Genomic DNA, 17,508 nt, shown 5'->3' with positions numbered 1-17,508 from the left:
ATAATTTACTCTTAAATGTATTTTTCTTTTTCGTAAAACTTTTTCCACTTTTTCTATTTGTCTTAAAATTGGATATGATTTAATCTAACACTTTTATAAAGCTAAAACTCACATTTTAATTGATATTTTTAGATTCAAGACTAAGAAGATGGCCCAGAAAAGCCTCTAAATAGTTATAACGATCTGTAATAAAATCATGTTATCGTGATCAGTTTCAGAAGGATCCATGACCTCCAGAGACATCCAAAGGTAATTCATCACATTCCAGCATTTGCAAATCAGGTTGCTTCCCCCTTTAACAAAGCACATCATCCAGCAGGAGGGAAAGATTTTATGCTTTGACAGCATACTGGAGAAGAACACTCCCTGGAATATGCACTGTATCTACTTTAGAGATGCATGACAACTAGCAGATTACCAAGGTTATTAGTGAATACCCTATTAATAAATTTCCTTGACAGAAATGCTCAGGCAAGATGTTCAGAAAATAATGATGTTCCTTTAATAAAATAAATGTAATAACACTGCATTGTGGTTTTCACTATGTAGTTAGAGTTATGATTAATATTTAGTTATCTATTCTATATAATGCACTTTGGATTGCAGTGTAGTAAGCAGTGCCATAAAAATAAAGTGTTGGGGAAACAAAATAAGGAATTTCATATACATCCTAAATGGACTGCTGCCCAATACACTCACTTCTTGGAAACCATTCTGTGTGGATGCAGTGCTTGTTTGGCTTAGTAAATCTCATCAAATATTTCATAGAATCATAGATTATCATTATTTGGAAGGGACCCACAATGATAATCAAAATCCAACTCTTGGGCACTTACTCTTTTTCTTAATACACAAACATCTTGTGGAACAGTGGAAGAAAAAGAGAGGCCTTTCTATTTTCTAAGAATTACATTATCATCCTGCTGTTCCTGTGTGTGAACTATTGACTGTGATTTTATTTGAGTCAAAATCTCTCCAACTTTGCAACAAGGAATGACAGTCCATACGACAGTCCCTGCTTTCCTCCGTGTAGCAGCTTTTTACTTAGGGGTTAGTCCGTGCAGAGGGATAGTTACAGTACGCAAGGATCCCATCTCGAGAAACTCTTACTCTCCCTTACTGCGGCGGACTGCAGAAGGAAAGCGGTGGCTATGAAATAAGCAAGGCTACCATCTAGTGGTGCTACTGCGCTTCCATAGCACAGAGAAACACACTGAATATGGCTGAGTATACTGAGCCTAAACACAGAAACTTAACTAAGAAAATTCGATTATAGCAGAATGCTTGGAACACTTCCTCTAACATTTTCATGCAGCTACTATAAGTGTCCATTTTAAACACAAAATCAAATAATTTTCCAGAAGAAGCAAAAACCACCACACACAGTGCACCTGCAGCTAGGAGATTTAAGAATTAGACTCGTAGCATGTAATTTTTCATTACAGGCTTAAACATGCTTGGAGGGTTCAGTCCCCCGGACATACTGCTTCTCAGGACCTGTGCAAAAGCATGTATCACTCCCATTATTTTGAATTTCTGTCTTCTTAGTGCTCCCTGGGCTAGCATATAATGAAAGATTAATTCTGCCATGAACAAACTTCCCTGTGTTATTTATAGAGAAGCAAAGGCCACAAGATATCAGTCTCAGATAAGATTATTCCAGTAGTTAAATCAAACCAGGAACTAAATCAAGGCCTCCTGCTATACTCATGGAGCCCTCTCCCATTCACTCTATGAGCTATCTGAGGCAGATACCTTAATGAAGGCTGTATAGGAACAAGAACAATTTGTAGGCCAGCAGTTCTCTGACATCTTGGCAAGCCAAGCAAGGCAGAATGATAATTTTGAAGTTTCTCTCTAGCTCTTCAGGAATGCAAAGCCTTGCATCCTGGAACGGTTGTAAAGTAATTATAAATAATCTCTTAGACATCTGTCTTGATGTAATTATCCGATCTCTCCTTTCTCTGCCTGTTACACAGCAGTATATTGAGATTTCCTACTGGGAGGGTGAAGGAAGCGGTGCCTGACCTGACTGGCCCCCAGGCATATAAACTCCTTGGTTATATGGTGAATTTACCCAGCCCTCCCACTCATCCAAACATGGGCAGCTCCAATTTTTATTATTATTACAGGCAGGCTCTGAGCAGTGCAAGCAAGGTGACTGTGTTTGCTCACAAACAATCACCATATTGCAACAGGAGACTATACCAACTGACCACTGCAGTAAACAGCCCACTGGGCACTTCCTTCTAGCTGGAAGGGCCAGATGGGCAAAGCTACTCTTTGTAACAAAGAAGCTGCTATTAATGCAGAGTTTCTAAATGCTACAGTATCTGCTTAGGCACTGCTAGAAGCCAGTAGCTGCTTTCAGAGTGGACTTTTCTGCAGACTCCGCTTGCTCTTTTATGTGGCTCTGGTGGACAAAAATACTCAAAATCTGCCACAGAGCAAGGCCTGTAATTATAGGTAGTCAAATAAAGAGAATAGCTCACACTTTCAAAGCTGACATCTAGCTAGATTTTCTTGCCTTGGCTGCTTAAAATGGGAACTCTAGCCCTGATGGGAGCTTAAACATGTGATCACCAATATTTTCCTACAACTGAGAAATAGGAATACAACAGAAATTTTGCAATGTAGGTTGCATTTGAGGCTTTAAATATTTTGTTGTTCAAACAGCACAAAATAAAGCACAGCTTTAGGAAAACACCTCTCCATTGTTAGCAGCTGCTGTGCTTCAGGCCTGCCATTCTGGTATCTTGGAGCTTTCCCTGGAAAAACTTCACTGCAGGTTCTGCCCAACAGGCAGCCAAGGATGATGATCAGTACAGCTCCCTGTGAGGCAGTCAGGAAAGCCATGTTTCAGGCCAGAATGACCTCATGCTATATATGGGGCTTTGAGAAACCTGCCTGGTATAGTTGCAGGTGTTGCTGCCCATGGCAGGGTGTTTGAGAGCTCTCTCAAGGATTTTTGAGTAATCTTGGGAATCTGGAGAGGTCACATTTGACCGGTAGTTGGCAAATGTTGTTCCAATTTTCAAGAAGGGCAAGAAGGATGACCCTAGGAATTACAGATCTGTCATTCTTACTTCAGTGCCTGGTAAAATTATGGAGAAAATTTTTCTGGGAGTTATTAAAAAACACTTGAAGGACAACATGGTCATTGGTCACAGCCAGTATGGCTTCATGAGGGGACAGTCCTGTTTCACTAACTTAATTTGCTTTTATGACAATTTAACTTACCTAAGTTATCAAGGGAAGCCAGTTGATGTAATCTTTTTGGATTTCAGTAAAGCTTTCCATACTGTCTCTCAAGTATCCTTCTGACAAAATGTTCAGCACACAGCTGGATAAACACATAATAGGATGGTTGAGCAATTGGTTAATGCATCAGGCACAAAGGGTTTTTGTGAATGGGGTGACATCAGACTGGGGACATGTCACTAGTGGGGTTCCACAGGGCTCTAATTCAGGGCCAGTGTTCTTCAACATCCTTATAAATTACTTAGATGCAGGACCTGAAAGTAAAGTAGGTTTATCAACAGGACTAAATTGTGGGGAGCTGTTGACTCCCTGGAAGGTAGAGTGGTCCTGCAGAGAGACCTCGACAAATTAGAGGGCTGGGCAATCACCAGCTGTACGAAGTTTCACAAGGGGAAGGGATGGATTCTGCACCTGGGTTATACATACAAACTGAGGAATGAGATGCTGGCAAGTAGCACCCTGGAAAGAGACCTCTGTGTCTTGGTCAGTGGAAAGGTGATCATGAGTCAGCAGTGCCCTGGCAGCCAGGAGGGACAACCCTGTCCTGGGGGGCATCAGGCACAGCATCACCAGCCAGGCAAGGGAGGGGATTGTCCTGCTCTGCTCTGGGGTGGCCTCATCTTAAATATTATGTGCAGTTTTGGGCACCTCAATAACAAGAAGGATCTAAAGCTGTTAGAGAGTGTCCAAAGGAACAGCCTTCTATGAAGATGGGTGAAGGGTCATGAGGGGGAGCCGTACAAGGCACCTGAGGGCACTTGGTCTGCTCAGCCTGGAGAAGAGGACAGTGAGGGGAGACCTCGTTGCAGTCTACAACTTCCTCATGAAGGGAAGAGGAGGGGCAGACACTGATCTCTTCTCTATGGTGACCGGTAACAGAACTTAAGGAAAGAGCATGATACTGTGTCAGGGGGGGTTTAAGCTGGGTATTAGGAAAATGTTCTTCACCCAGAGGGTGTTTGGGTACTGAAACAGGCTCCCCAGAGAAGTGGTCACAGCACCAAGCCTGACAGAGTTCAAGAAGCATTTGGAAAATGTTCTCAGACACATGGTGTCATTGTTGGGGTTGTCCTGTGCAGGGCCAGGAGCTGAACATTGATGATCCTTGTGGTTTTCTTCCAACCCAGGATATTCTATGATTCTATCATCCTTACTAGATGATCTTTAGGGTGTCTTCCAACCCAAAGCATTCTAGAATTCTGTAATTCTGTGTTATGCATATATACACACTCACATCCACTAACACACATTAAGAGGTACAGAAAGCTAAGATAAAGTTGGAAACGCTAGGTTTGCGAACAGCAGAAGGCCAGTGCTTTGTCTCTGAAACAAGAGAGACAAAAGTCCAGTGCCTAATGTCCTAAATACAGCTAGAAAAGCCCAGGCTGCAAATGCACTCAATGGGAATTTTGCCCTACGTGTATAAACATACACAGGAAAGAGCAGCATGTTTTGCGTTTATATTTGCAGCTGTAGAATGTGATAGAGTCCCATTGTTTTTCTGATCCATAGTGTAGTTTCCCTCGCAATCTAAATATTTTTCTCCACTGAGACAGGGATTTGTTTCAGCAGGCACACTCATAAGCTAAACTCCTCCACTGAGACAGTATGGCTCAAGGTCCAAATGATGGCGTTCTTCATACCAACGTGTGCTTTGGGTAAACAATTCAAAACAGCACTTGTTAAACTGATCTTCAGAAAACAAGTTTCTCTATCAGTGACGAACACTGTCTAAACACTTCTCTAAAGCTGAATGTTTGGAAATACTCTCCTCCTTGTGTAGTGTGAAAAAATTCCTGAAGCAGAGAGGGAAAAAATCCTTCCTTTCTCAGCATGGCTGGTGCTCTGAAAGCAGCATCTGAAGATGCACAGGAGGCACTATAGTACTAGGTTCTAAGAGTGGCTGGGTCAAAGGCAGCTTGGAAGGGCTGATGGTTCCCAACTGGATTTGTTTCACTGTGTTTTTGATGTTAATTACTTGCACTTGAGCCAAGCCTAATAACCTTCCAGCAGCAGCATCCCCAGCAGTGTCAGAGCAGCTGGGCCCCTGCACTGCTGGGGATGCTGCTGCTGGAAGCAGCACGTTCAGGACAACTGGTCTGCATTAGCAAGACTCTGGGTGGTCACCACATGTAAAACACTTTGTGTCAGCATTATAACTTAACCAAAAGGTTATGTTCTGCCAGATGTACTTCTGAAAAGTGGCTATTAATGTAAGGTTAAGTCTTGCATTCTTACACATTTTTGAATCAAAGCCTTGACTTGTAAGTTCAAATGAATAACTACTGTTATTTGTCATTAACACAGGAATTGGTGCAGCAAAGACTTTGGAGGTCTTGTTGCCTAAAACCACGATCTGCTAGCCTGACTGAGGGATGCATTTAATGCTTCTATATCTTGTTACATGGTGGAGAAGCAAGAGCAGCTCAGATCTAGGTGTGTGAGGCTTTTTATTTACCATGGTCACAATGAGAAAGAGTCAAAGCTGTGCTGCTCTGAGTCACTACCCTGCCAGGCCTGCACCCCAAGTATATGTAGAGGCTGGGAGCTCTAAGGTATGCCTCAGAAGTGATTAAGAAGAGGTAGTTTGACACTGTCTCAGATGCAGAAAATATCTTTCCCATGCAGCCCACTTCAGGACAGGACTAGCTAGGCAGGCTCAGGGCAGACTCAGGGCAATCCAGGGACCCCAAGCTCTTGGCTTCACTCACTGGACTGGCAGCAGCCCTGTGCTAACATCACTCTCCAGGTGAAGTAGCTCCAACAGAAGAACCATGCTTGAACATCTCAGACTCTGCAGCTAAAGCTTTAGATCAGAGCACTTCTCTAATTAAAACAAAATCCCCACACTTCTCAAGAATGTGCACATGTAGATTAGACAGCAAATCCTTTGGCACAAGTTAGTGTAAATACTGTGCTACATCTGTCCTTGTCGATGTGTAGGAGTTCAGGGTAGCAGGACATTTTTGTTATACAAGTGAAGATTTTAGAGAACATGTTAAGCTGAGCACAACTTACTTCAGAATTTCTGTAAGTAGGGGTGAACAGGTACATAAAGATCAGGTGGAGACAGTTGACCAGAAGACTATTCATAAGATACAACAAGAATACAGGACCATGTCAGTTATGTGGAAATCTTTCAGGATTCTGAAAAAAAACTGAGGATTTTTATCATTTATTCATTTATTTTCATTAAGTGGCTTTGTTGTTCACTGATTTCAGTTGTCAACTACTTTAAATTCTGGTTAAGGTCCCATTTGCATAAAAAAGACAGAGTGAAGCAATGCCTTTTACATCTGCCCATCACTATCAGTCTGCTTTTCCTTCTCCCCAAAAGAAGATAGCTTTTGGACATCGTGTAAGATGGTTTGTTGTGCTGACTTGGAGTAGTTACAAGGTTTCACAGCAAACCCCCTGCACATGAGAGTTCATGTGTACAGGTGCCTCTGTTGTCATACAAGCTGGACAAGCCCCTTTTTCTTTTTTTCTTCAAGAGACACAAAAAGCCTTGCTATTCCCTTCTGGTAGAGCCATACTTCTCCCTTCTTCATCCAACAACAGGCTAGCCATTTCTTCATTTTCTCCTCACATTTCCCCCAGAAACACCAAAGCTGCACTAGCATGTAAAGAGAGTGCAGGTGACAATAGACTGGATACAGTCAGCAGCTCTTTAAGGCGTATATTCTGTCCTTTCCCTTAAAAAGTTTCATTCTAGAGGCTGGAGACTGCTGACATAAAGAGGTATTTGGGAGGTGGCCTGTGCTTTTCCCTCAGCACCCCATAAGCCTGAGGAAGTGTATCTCTTCTACTGTACTACTAAAGCACTACTGAGTCAATGTCTTGATATCCTTAACACTGACTGACAACATTTCTCATCTCTCCTTGTTTTCTGCTGCTCTCCTCCAGCTTAGAAGTGGCTTGTGCTCCACAGCTGATTTGAAGCAGCCTTTTATTTTGTTTCACAAGAAACTCATCCTGTCTAAGGTAAGCTCTTCCAGCAGTCCCAGAACTCAGGGAGAGATTAATGCTTTTGGGGTGCTATTGTATGGCTGTTGAGCATTCAGAAAGAAATCTAAGGATAGGCTTTGCTATCTTTGCTGAAGAAACTGAAGATTGAAGGGGAGAAGCAAACTGGGGTCACCTCAGGATGGCCTGACACAACACAGTGCTTGGAAAGAGGCATAGTGCTGTACTAGAGAGTGTGTTACAAGAGTCAAGTGCTGCTATTTATGTTTCTCACAACTAGTAGTTTAAAATCACATGGCCCATCTTGTTTCACTTTTGCCTGTTAATCTGAGGAAAGCATTCTCTGGATGAAAATGTAAGTAGGTATGCAAGTCCTAATCACAGATCATCCAAGCATTACATTGAAATTAAAATTCATTATTATTAGCTATTACATGTATTATGCTAAATCATTGCACAGAATGAGGTCCTCTTGAAATGTGTATTTTACATCTCTAGATGAAAGCACTAATCCTAAGAATGTTTAGGTCAACAAAACAAAGAGGAAGGAAGCAGGGAAGCACATCTCTCCTATAGGACTAGAAAGATGGATATCCTTCCTGCCTATAAAGAAAGGATAGATGGCTTACATCAGCAAAGAAAGCATTTGAGGGAAAGGAGACAGATGCTGATTGCCCAGGTGCCAGTATTGTGTCTTTTGTATCCATTGAGACAAGCCCTGCAAGCTTTCATATCTTTCATAACCAAAGAGTATTATCATTTCATGAGAAGCTAAGAGACCCTTGTCAACAATGATGTCCCTCCTACCTTTCTTGTGAAAAGAGGAAGAAGTCACTCTCTGTTTGTACTACTTCTACTGTGGCATGCTGCTGCTGTGGTTCTGATAGGCACCATCATTGTTTGGTGGATGCAATTTTTCAGAGGAATGAAGAATCATCAGCATCCTGCCAGACAGGTCTGAAATCAAGGAAACCATGGCTGCACTCTTTAGAACTGAGACTCTAAAGGCAAGCCTTCAAAGCTACATTTCAGCAGTTTAACACTTCCACCTACAGACTTCCAGAAGAGCTCTTGCATTCTGTAGAACACGTTCTTTACCTGCTGGTGGACTTGGCTGTAGTTCAGAGCAATTGCCGAGTCACTGCTAGCAGTCAATACACACAAAGGCAGTCCTTGGCAGAGCAGCCACCTTCATCAGCCTGACACTTTTATCTGCATTGTTTCTGTTACCTCTCTCCAGCTGGTCCTCATCTGAGGTCATACCCAGAGTTCAGGTCCTTCAGTATGTCCCCACCTCAGAAGCCCTTAATTATTCAATTTCCTAGACAAAACATATGCTTCTTGTGGACAATGGAATACAACAACATAAATTTTCCAGTCTTTACATTAAGTAAAGCAAGACTTGTGGCCTTTTTTTCCCCATTCCCAACTCAGCTCTAGGCTGTTTTGAATTTCTTTCATTTGCAAGTCTCCTGCTTGACAGTTGAGATGTTCCAGCCCAGAGCTCCTGGCCCATGGACCTGGAGAGAGGAGCTGACAGCCAGGTGCTGAATAGCAACTGGACTTCCCTACATGCTGGGCTGCATGACTTGCAGTCACCACGACTCTCCACATAAGTATTTAAATTAACCTGGATGCAATTCAGAAACAAATAGATGTCTCTCTTCCTGCTCAAATCTTTCATGGACCCAGGCCCTCTATAAAAGCACTCAATTGCTTGGCCTATTGATCCCTTGATCCACTAATTAAAGGCTGGGGCAGTCTCATGCAGGAATTGCTGCAGTGCTCCAGACAATTTACCAGAAGAGAAGGGGGGATGTTACAGCCTTACACACATCCCTGACACCCACTGTCCCAGCAGTGGCCTCAGTTATGCTTTATGTTTGATACCTTGTGACACAGTGTACAGGTTCTGGCTGGGATGAAATTTGTTTTCTCCATAGTGCCTCTCATAATGCTGTGTTTTGGATCTGAGTTGGGATTAGGATTTAGAGCAGCATAATCCTACCATTTCAGGGACACATTTGTTCCCTCCACACCTTTCTCTCTTGGCCACAACTTTAGCCTAGAGCTGACATTAGAGCTAAGGTTCAGACTCACAGAGTTTCCAGCTTCAGGGCCACTGTCACAGCAGGAGGCATGCCAAAGGGAGAACAGCACTGCATCAACATTGCTCCATCCATCTGTGTGTAAGTCAATCCCTGTCTAGCACACTGCTATGGTAAAACTGAGCTAATTGCATGATTTACCTCATCCAGAATTTACCTCAAGCAAGATTTACCCCCAAAGCCAATGGAGGTACTTACAGTAAGTCAGCAAACACCTTCTACTCATGGAAGGGTAAATGCAGTCACCAGGAGAATGGTGCCATGTAGCAAATCCTGTGGCTCCAGCACCTGCACAGCCAAGGACCTGCATCCTGCTGCCTGGGCAGCCAGCTATGGACAATAATTGTTTGTTTTGAAGGCAGGGAGTAGGGAATTAAGGAGGTTTCTAGGAATGGCTTTGGAAACCTTCTTTCGGGACCCGAGTCATTATAAGAAAATTAAGAAAAGCACACGTCTGAGATGTTTGCTAGGCAGGTGAGGACAATGCAGAAGATGTGGTCTTGGACTGCCCCAGAGCTTGGATTTTGGCAGGACAGTAGGAAAATTGTTTTCTAAAGAATATTATACAGCCTCAGCTTCCATTTTGGGAGCTCTGCATTGTCTAAGGCAGCTTTGCCTCCTTTACTACCCTTCTTGTTATAGGAACTTTTGTTTGGAGATCCTCTGAACTCAGGAACAGGCCTTAGTTATAGGTCTAGATCTTATGCCAGCCTTCAAGTGGAATATGGTGGAAAGGTAAATACTGACACCAAGTCCTATATCTAAGACAAAGGAATCTCTCAAAAGATCATATATGTAGCAAAGATTCCTCTGTCCACAGTTTCTAGATTAGACATCTGAGCAAAACCTTAACACTGTGAACAGTGTTGAGCACCACAAAAACTATTATTACATTTGGACAGTGCAGAAAGTTCACAAGTATGTCCAGTCACTTTTCCAGGTGAGTATTAATTTTATTGCAGTAATGGGAATGAATTGGATTAAATGTGTTGGGCACATCTATCTTCTCTGAAGAAAGATGGTCTAGAGGCTTCCTTCATCTTTGCAATGGGGTGGATGGGGACTGCATATGACACAGAACTCATTTATGTGTCTTTCTGGAGGCATCTTTATGCAACAGTAGCCATTTTAGAAGTTTGATGTTGTTATACTTACTGTTTATTTTAAAATTAGTGTATTGATAGATTTAACAGATGCTTCCACAGAAACAGTTCTGCTATCACTTCCTGCATGCTGTACAAGCCGTGCAGAGCCTGAAATTACACTTGCACAACTGCAGTCTCCCTCAACAGCCTAGACACAGGAGGCTAACCTAGGGATCTAAGCACTGCCATTGCTGAGGCAGGCTGAAGGCATAACCACCATTTGCTGCTATACAATTCAGAAATAGGATTTTCTTGCCTTTTTTAGCCTTCTCTTTGGTAGGCTGCAAGATGAATGTTTTGCTATCCTCTCAGAGGAGCTGCATGCAGGCCCTCCTACATATCTGTCAGGGACCATTAGCATTGGACTTGTTCATTCAAGTTGCTTTGATATCCTTGCATCTTACAGTGCATTAAGAGTTCATCATAAAAGGAAGGATAGTCAAAGATACCATATATAGAATATTTTGGACCAATTTTGACTTGCTTATAGGCATCAAAGACTGTTTTCAGCTACAGTAAAGGGGGGAAAAAGCAGAAATAAATGATACTGTGATTTACTGTGAAACTTTCCCCCATCCTCCCCAGAAATCTTTGGTTTTGAACAGTGTGTACTGCTTGCTTTTTTTTTTTAACTGTGATAGACTAAATCAAAGGATCATGGGGTATTTCAGGAAGGGTTCTTAGGATACCTGTAGACAAACCTCCTGCTCCAGGCATGATCAGCTAAAAGATCAGACAAGGTTGCTCAAGGCCTTCTCCTGTCTGGAAACATGCCAGCTTTGGCCACAAAATACAAAGCCTGCCTTGCTATCCTCTTTTTTTCTTCACTAAGTCTTGTTATAGGTAGAGCTAGTGTGAGACTGCATCTTGAACCTTTTATGGCCATATTTCAAAGATTAACTCTAGGCTTTTTTCCCAATGAGTTCATGGTAAACTGAGTAATGTTGAGGTCTCAATTCAAAAATGCACGTGTGCAACCACCTGATGTGAATGATTCTCCACTAAATCACAGTGCAATAGATCTAAAGTTAATTTAAATGTGCTTGAAATGAGACAAGCACTTAGAAATTTTGCTGTGCTGGGGCCCAAATCGTTCTGAAACACAGTGAAAAACCAAAGGAAGAAAGTCATCAAAACCAAACAGACTGCAGACATTCAGCTGACTCTTTTGTTCAGTATTTGCATTGTTTGAAAGACAACTGTGAAGCATCTCGCTTGTCCACAAGGCTGTTTACCAGTAAAATCTGAAAAGCTGTTGGGAGTCCACGTGATTTCCAGTGTTTTGAGCAGGTTGGTTTTGTTTCCTTATTCAGACATGTTCTAGTCCAAAGACATTGTGCACAGAAACTGTCAGGTCATGAATAAAAGATAAAAAGCCCGCTATTTTTTAACCAGCTTCACTGGACTGGTTCAGGGGTTGGTCCAAATGCAGAGATACAATCAGCACACAGGAGACTTTCATGTCACATTAATGATACTGGAGATTTAAAAATAAGTGTTTAATGATTTTGTTGAATACCAAAACCATTGTATACTTTTCGCAACATACACAGAACAGGGGCTGATGCTTAGGAGCAGCTTGGCACACAAATGTAGACATGGGCTTTGGGGATGCACGGAGCCAGGGGCTGGGCTGATGGTGGAGGAGAAACCTGTTGCCCAGGGTGATGCCAGCCGCTTGCCCACGCTCCCGGCCCGCTTCCAGCACTTTCTCCACGCCAACGTCGGGGGGCCGGGGTCCCCCCGGCCGCACCCCGCTCCCGCGGAGGCGCCGTGACCCGGCCCCGCAGGCCCGGCCGGGCTCCCCCGGCCCCTTCGGCCCCGACCCCCCCGCCTCGACCGTGCCCCGCTCCTCCCTCTCCCCCCGCCGCCGCGCCGAGTGGGCCAGCCCGCCCCTATATAAGAGCCGGGTGGGCGGCTCCGCGCCCCAGCGTCGCCAGCGGCTCGGCAGCGGAACTGCCGCGGGGGACATCGTCGTGCGTGGGGCACAGCCTGCCTTCTTCCCGGCTCCCGCCGCCCTGCAGCCATGGCCTGGCAGCCCATGGAGATCAACCCCGAGGTGCGCGACGGGCGGCGGGGACAGGGCTGGGGCTGCGGGGCGGGTGGTGGGACGCCGTCTCTCATCCGCACCCACGCTTTCCCCCACCCCGCATTGTCTTCCAGATGCTGAACAAAGTGAGTTGCCGCCGCCGGAGGAGCGTCGCGGGCGAGAGGGCGCCGGCCCTTCCCCCTCCATCCCTCGGCATCCCGCCCTGCCGGGGAGCGCCAGCCGCGGTGGCGGTACCGCTGCGCGGGGCGCGGCCGCACCTGCGGAGCGGCGCCTCCCTCCGTCCCTCGGCATCCCGCCCCGCCGGGGCACGGAGCGGCGCCTCCCTCCGTCCCCCGGCATCCCGTCCCTCGGCATCCCGCCCCGCCGGGGCACGGAGCGGCGCCTCCCTCCGTCCCTCGGCATCCCGCCCCGCCGGGGCGCTGAGCGGCTCCGCTCGCGGGGCGCGGCCGCACCTGCGGAGCGGCGCGGGGGCCGTGCGCGCTCGGGGCCGGCAGGTGGCGCGGCGGGCCCGCGCGTTGTGCTGTGTCACCGGGCGCGGCGGGGCTGGGGCGGGCGCGCCCCGCGGGGACGGGCGTGGCGCGGCCGGGCCACCCGCTCTCTGTGCCCCGTGCAGGTGCTGTCCCGCCTCGGGGTGGGTCCTGGCTGGCGCTTCGTGGACGTGCTGGGCTTCGAGGATGAGGCGCTGCGCGCCGTGCCGACCCCGGCGTGCGCGCTGCTCCTGCTGTTCCCGCTCACGGAGCAGGTACGTGTCCCCTGCCGGCAGGGTAGCGCTGGCTGCTGTCTGGAGTGCGGCTGCCATCCCCCAAGCATCAGATGGTTGGGCGTGGATGGCGCTTGGCACTGGCACGGTGCTGTGCTTGGTCCCCGCCTCCAAATGGCCTCGGCTGAGCTGGGCAACCAAACAAGGGCTCTCATTCCATCGCAGTGTTCCTGTGAGATTTTGCTTTGTATATCAGACTGAGGGGAAAAAACCATGCGTGATCTTGACTGTGAGGGATAGCAATTCCATTACTGTGCTGAATCATTGGATCTGGAGAGGCCTACATTACTTCTTTAATATAATCAATTGGTTTGATGCTAAGGAAGTGAATGAGGTGAAATCAAATTCAGTTAACAGGTTCTTAAAAAGAAGGATTATAACTTTCCAATAGCAATGGATTTTGCAGTTTATACATTGTTCTGATGGGGAGGGGCTCATGAGGGCAATTCTAAAAGGCCTATTGTAGAGACATGCTGAGTAGCCTTGTTCAGTGGACTGAAGCAACTGAGAGAGGATATAAAAGAGCCTATCCATTGTATTATTTCCCACCAAGCTATTTCCAGTGTATGGCACAGATGGAGAAGATAAGAACAGTGCCTTTGGATATGACTGAATCATGCAGGTAGTCAGTCCATTAAGTGTTGGCCTGAATCCAGTTTAGGCATATGGTGCTTTACTGGTGCCACAAAGATGACTTTCTGACTAAATCTCTGTCCAGTCCTGATACTGATTCTCCTGCACAACAACTTATTTTTCCAGTGCACTATACAAGGATAGGACTGTGATGAAATGCCTAAACTAGTTATGTGTTTACAGCATGAAAACTTCAGGAAGCAACAGACTGAGAAAATAAAGGACCAGGAGATCAGTTCTAAAGTGTATTTCCTGAAGCAGACTGTCAGTAACTCCTGTGGGACGATTGGTCTGATACATGCAGTTGCTAATAACAAAGACAAATTGAAACTTGGTGAGTATGAATGTTCTGAAGTGCTTGAATTTCTATTTTTGACAGCAGATTGAATGGGTATGGGCTATTGGGACAGCTTTCTTTCAGGCAAGCCAGGTTAAGGCATCCTGTAATGTTTCAGTTGGTAAGTGGGTCTTCCAGCTCTTGGAGAGGGGCATGTGGACTGCCTGAAACACAGAAGGGAATGTGCTTTGACTCCTGTCTGCCAGCTGCAGAGATATTGTCCTAGTAAGCAATGCAAGAGGAAAAGGGCACTTAGCAGCACTGACCAAAGTCTGTCTGTAATTAAGAAGTGCTGTGTTCAGAAGCAGTTATTGACATTAAGCTTGATGTCAATAGATGAGATGGAGTTCTTCATGCTGCTTATGTCTAATGTAAATCAATGTGCTCAGAGTAGCCTGTAAATCAGTCTAAAACATTTTTATTTTTCTTTTTGCTGGGCAAGTTGTATAGATAAAGGTTTGTAAGGAGATTTTTCCTATCAAGGTAATAGTTTGGATGGTTTCTTTACTATAGAAAAAGATTCTTTTGTTGTTCAGAGACTAGATCTGCAAAATACAACTACCATTATTCTAAGAGAACTCGGACCCATTCTGTGGTGTGGGATTCTTTTTTATACAAAGGAAAACATGTGGAAGTCATAGGGAACATTTAAACATAGTTTTGCTTTGTTCTTCAAAAGGATTCACTGGAATAACACTCTTGATGAGTGAAGCAATGATGCAGCATATCTTTTATGTGCTAGACCTTAGTGTATCTTAGTACTGCACTAATTTATATTCTGGCAAACCAAAGTTAGCAAGTGCTGCCTTCATTTAAAGGCAGTGAGACAATTTTGTCTACCCATATTCTGTTAGTTATGTGTCCTTACAGCTGGTACCTTTCTTGAATTTCTTCAAAACAGGGCTGAACATTTCTGCCAAATGTGCAGTGGGGAAATCAGAAAAGCTGAATCCCATTTGAAAATTATTTTTCTAAATGAGCATCTAGAGTTAACTGAAGCACTCTTCCCTGAAACAATCCTGGTTGTTTGTGTAGATTGTTACTAATATCTTCTGTGTTAATAGCTTAATAGTGGTAGTTATAATGTGCTTATATTGGAGATAGTTACAGGCTGAATGCAACGACTGGTAGTTAGTGCAAAAAGCATTGATTTCTGTGGGCTGCATCTAAACTATGACTGAGGTTTTACCTATACTGAATGAAATGTTTGATCATCTTGTGCAGAGGAGGGGTCTGCCCTGAAGAAGTTTCTTGATGAAACAGCTGATTTGTCTCCTGAAGAAAGAGCTAAGCATTTGGCAAATAATAAGGTATATGAACTATACAAACTACTGACAGTTATCAGCACTTAAAGATGTAGTAACCTGTACCTGCTTTCTCTTAAGGCTATACAAGAAGTCCACAATTCTGTTGCACAAGAAGGACAATGTCGGGTAAGATGTGAATGTGTAAAATCTTGGGAAAATGTTTAATGAAGGTGGCAGAGCAACACTTATTTTTTGTCTGTCAGCTGTTATAGTTCATGGGGAAAGAGAAATAAGTTACTCATGGGTGAATGCTTGTTTGGGATTTCTTCCTCAAACATGGATTGAGAATGTGGATCAAGGCCCAGTTGTAAAATATAATTTTACATTAGGATTTCTGGTGCTTGACCTTGTAGAAGTTTTGCCACAGACCTCTCCCACTGAACTGAAGTTTTCAGTCCTTGGCTTTCTTGTTCAAGTTTCCTCTGTTCTGTAGTCACAAATTGGGTTTGAAATACTAGCTTCAAACTAACAAATATGTCTGATGGTGTTTCCTAAGGTTGAGGACAACAGTGTGAACTTCCATTTCATCCTTTTTGTCAACGTGGATGGACACCTGTATGAATTGGGTAAGGCCTATGAACTGTGTTTGAACTGGGCTTATGCCAGCCACACTGCACAGTAGTGTTGGGGGCTCAAACAAGATATTTTGTGCTAATTAAGCTGTTTGCTGAGACCCTCAGTGCCAAAACACAATTTGTATCTTCATCTGAAGATTTTAACTGATGGTGGGTTACACTGAAGGCCTAAAGCATATTGTCACTGGTGTAGCTGAGAACACTGTTTCCATCTCACTCAGACTAGTGACAATTTGTTTTGACATCCCCAGTGTCATCATATGTGTACTTGTTTGGGTCTGCTGTGCTCAGTTCTGCTAATTCAGAAGTATTTCTTTTACAGATGGCCGTATGCCATTTCCTGTAAACCATGGCACGAGCTCGGATGACTTGCTGTTGAAGGTAAGTCTTCTCCCTTGCTGCTTGTTTCCCTGAAAACAAGGCTTATAAAAAGCCTTATAAAGAAGTGAGAATTCTGTATGTGGTATATAGTGGCTGTACCTACTTGCTGTACAAGTCTGTGCTTAGCTTAAATCTGTCACGTTTATGACTACTAAAGGTATTGTTCCTAAGAGCTAGATACCTGTTCAGTGTATTTATTAGCTGGTGCTATAAGATTATGTAACTTAGTTTGTGGGACTCAGAGAGGCTTGTTCTCTGCAGGAAATGTATTTGGTTAGTCTAAGCAGCTGTATTTTTTCATCCCCAAGGATTCTGCTAAGATCTGCAGACAATTTACAGAACGTGAAAAAGGAGAAGTTCGTTTTTCTGCTGTGGCTTTCTGCAAGTCTGCCTAAGACTCTGAAGAGATGCAAGGAAAGCAGTTTAATAGCACACCAGTAAATGCAGTTTAAACTCCAGTGCTTCAGTACTTGTTAAACACAGCTGTTCTGGTATCTTAAATTATTTCCACCTTTTGCTATACACAGATGCAACATCAGCTGAGCTTATGCTAAAGGATGAGCTCAAGTTTTAATGTGAACGGTTTGGACACATCAGGTATCTTTAGACTCTTTTTTCACATGTTAAGTAGAAAATGCTTAACAGGGCTTGTTTGATCTGTGTTATGTTATTTGAGTTGTTGGTTGATATTTCCTTGTCCTTAATGAGAATAAAATGTTCTGCTGGAAGACTAAATGGACTGAAGTGCTGACTAATTTTCTCCAAAAGGAGTTGTGCGGCATCCGCTCTAAGTCCTCTTTTCAAAATCCCCTCAAAGCTCTCCTTTGAGCAAACAGTTAAGTTAACCTCAGGGTAGCAGGGCAATTTCTTTTCCTAGTGTCTTGGAGGTTTTCAAGGATGGAGAGACACTGGTCTGTATAATGTTGCAGTGCTGCATGCTGCACTACCCTTCCAGTAATTCTTTTTGTAATGTCCAGTCTGAAAC

General features: G+C 44.3%; 1 protein-coding gene across 1 annotated transcript; it reads left to right on the top strand.

Moving 5' to 3' along the window:
- The first annotated feature begins 12,391 nt into the window (after window positions 1–12,391).
- UCHL1 (ubiquitin C-terminal hydrolase L1) lies at window positions 12,392–17,258 on the top strand. Its single transcript, XM_071432483.1, has 9 exons — window positions 12,392–12,539; window positions 12,644–12,655; window positions 13,144–13,272; window positions 14,107–14,257; window positions 15,485–15,570; window positions 15,646–15,693; window positions 16,064–16,133; window positions 16,465–16,523; window positions 16,832–17,258. Exons 1-9 carry the CDS (start codon window positions 12,507–12,509, stop codon window positions 16,916–16,918), a joined length of 675 nt encoding a protein of 224 aa, XP_071288584.1. The 5' UTR covers window positions 12,392–12,506; the 3' UTR covers window positions 16,919–17,258.
- Window positions 17,259–17,508: the final 250 nt, after the last annotated feature.

Source organism: Agelaius tricolor, unplaced genomic scaffold, assembly GCF_023055355.1.
Source record: "Agelaius tricolor isolate 1412-34295 unplaced genomic scaffold, bAgeTri1.0.p SCAF_8, whole genome shotgun sequence".
NCBI lineage: Eukaryota > Metazoa > Chordata > Aves > Passeriformes > Icteridae > Agelaius > Agelaius tricolor.
The sequence above is the reverse complement of the archived record's forward strand: the minus strand, read 5'-3'. Positions and strand labels throughout refer to the sequence as shown.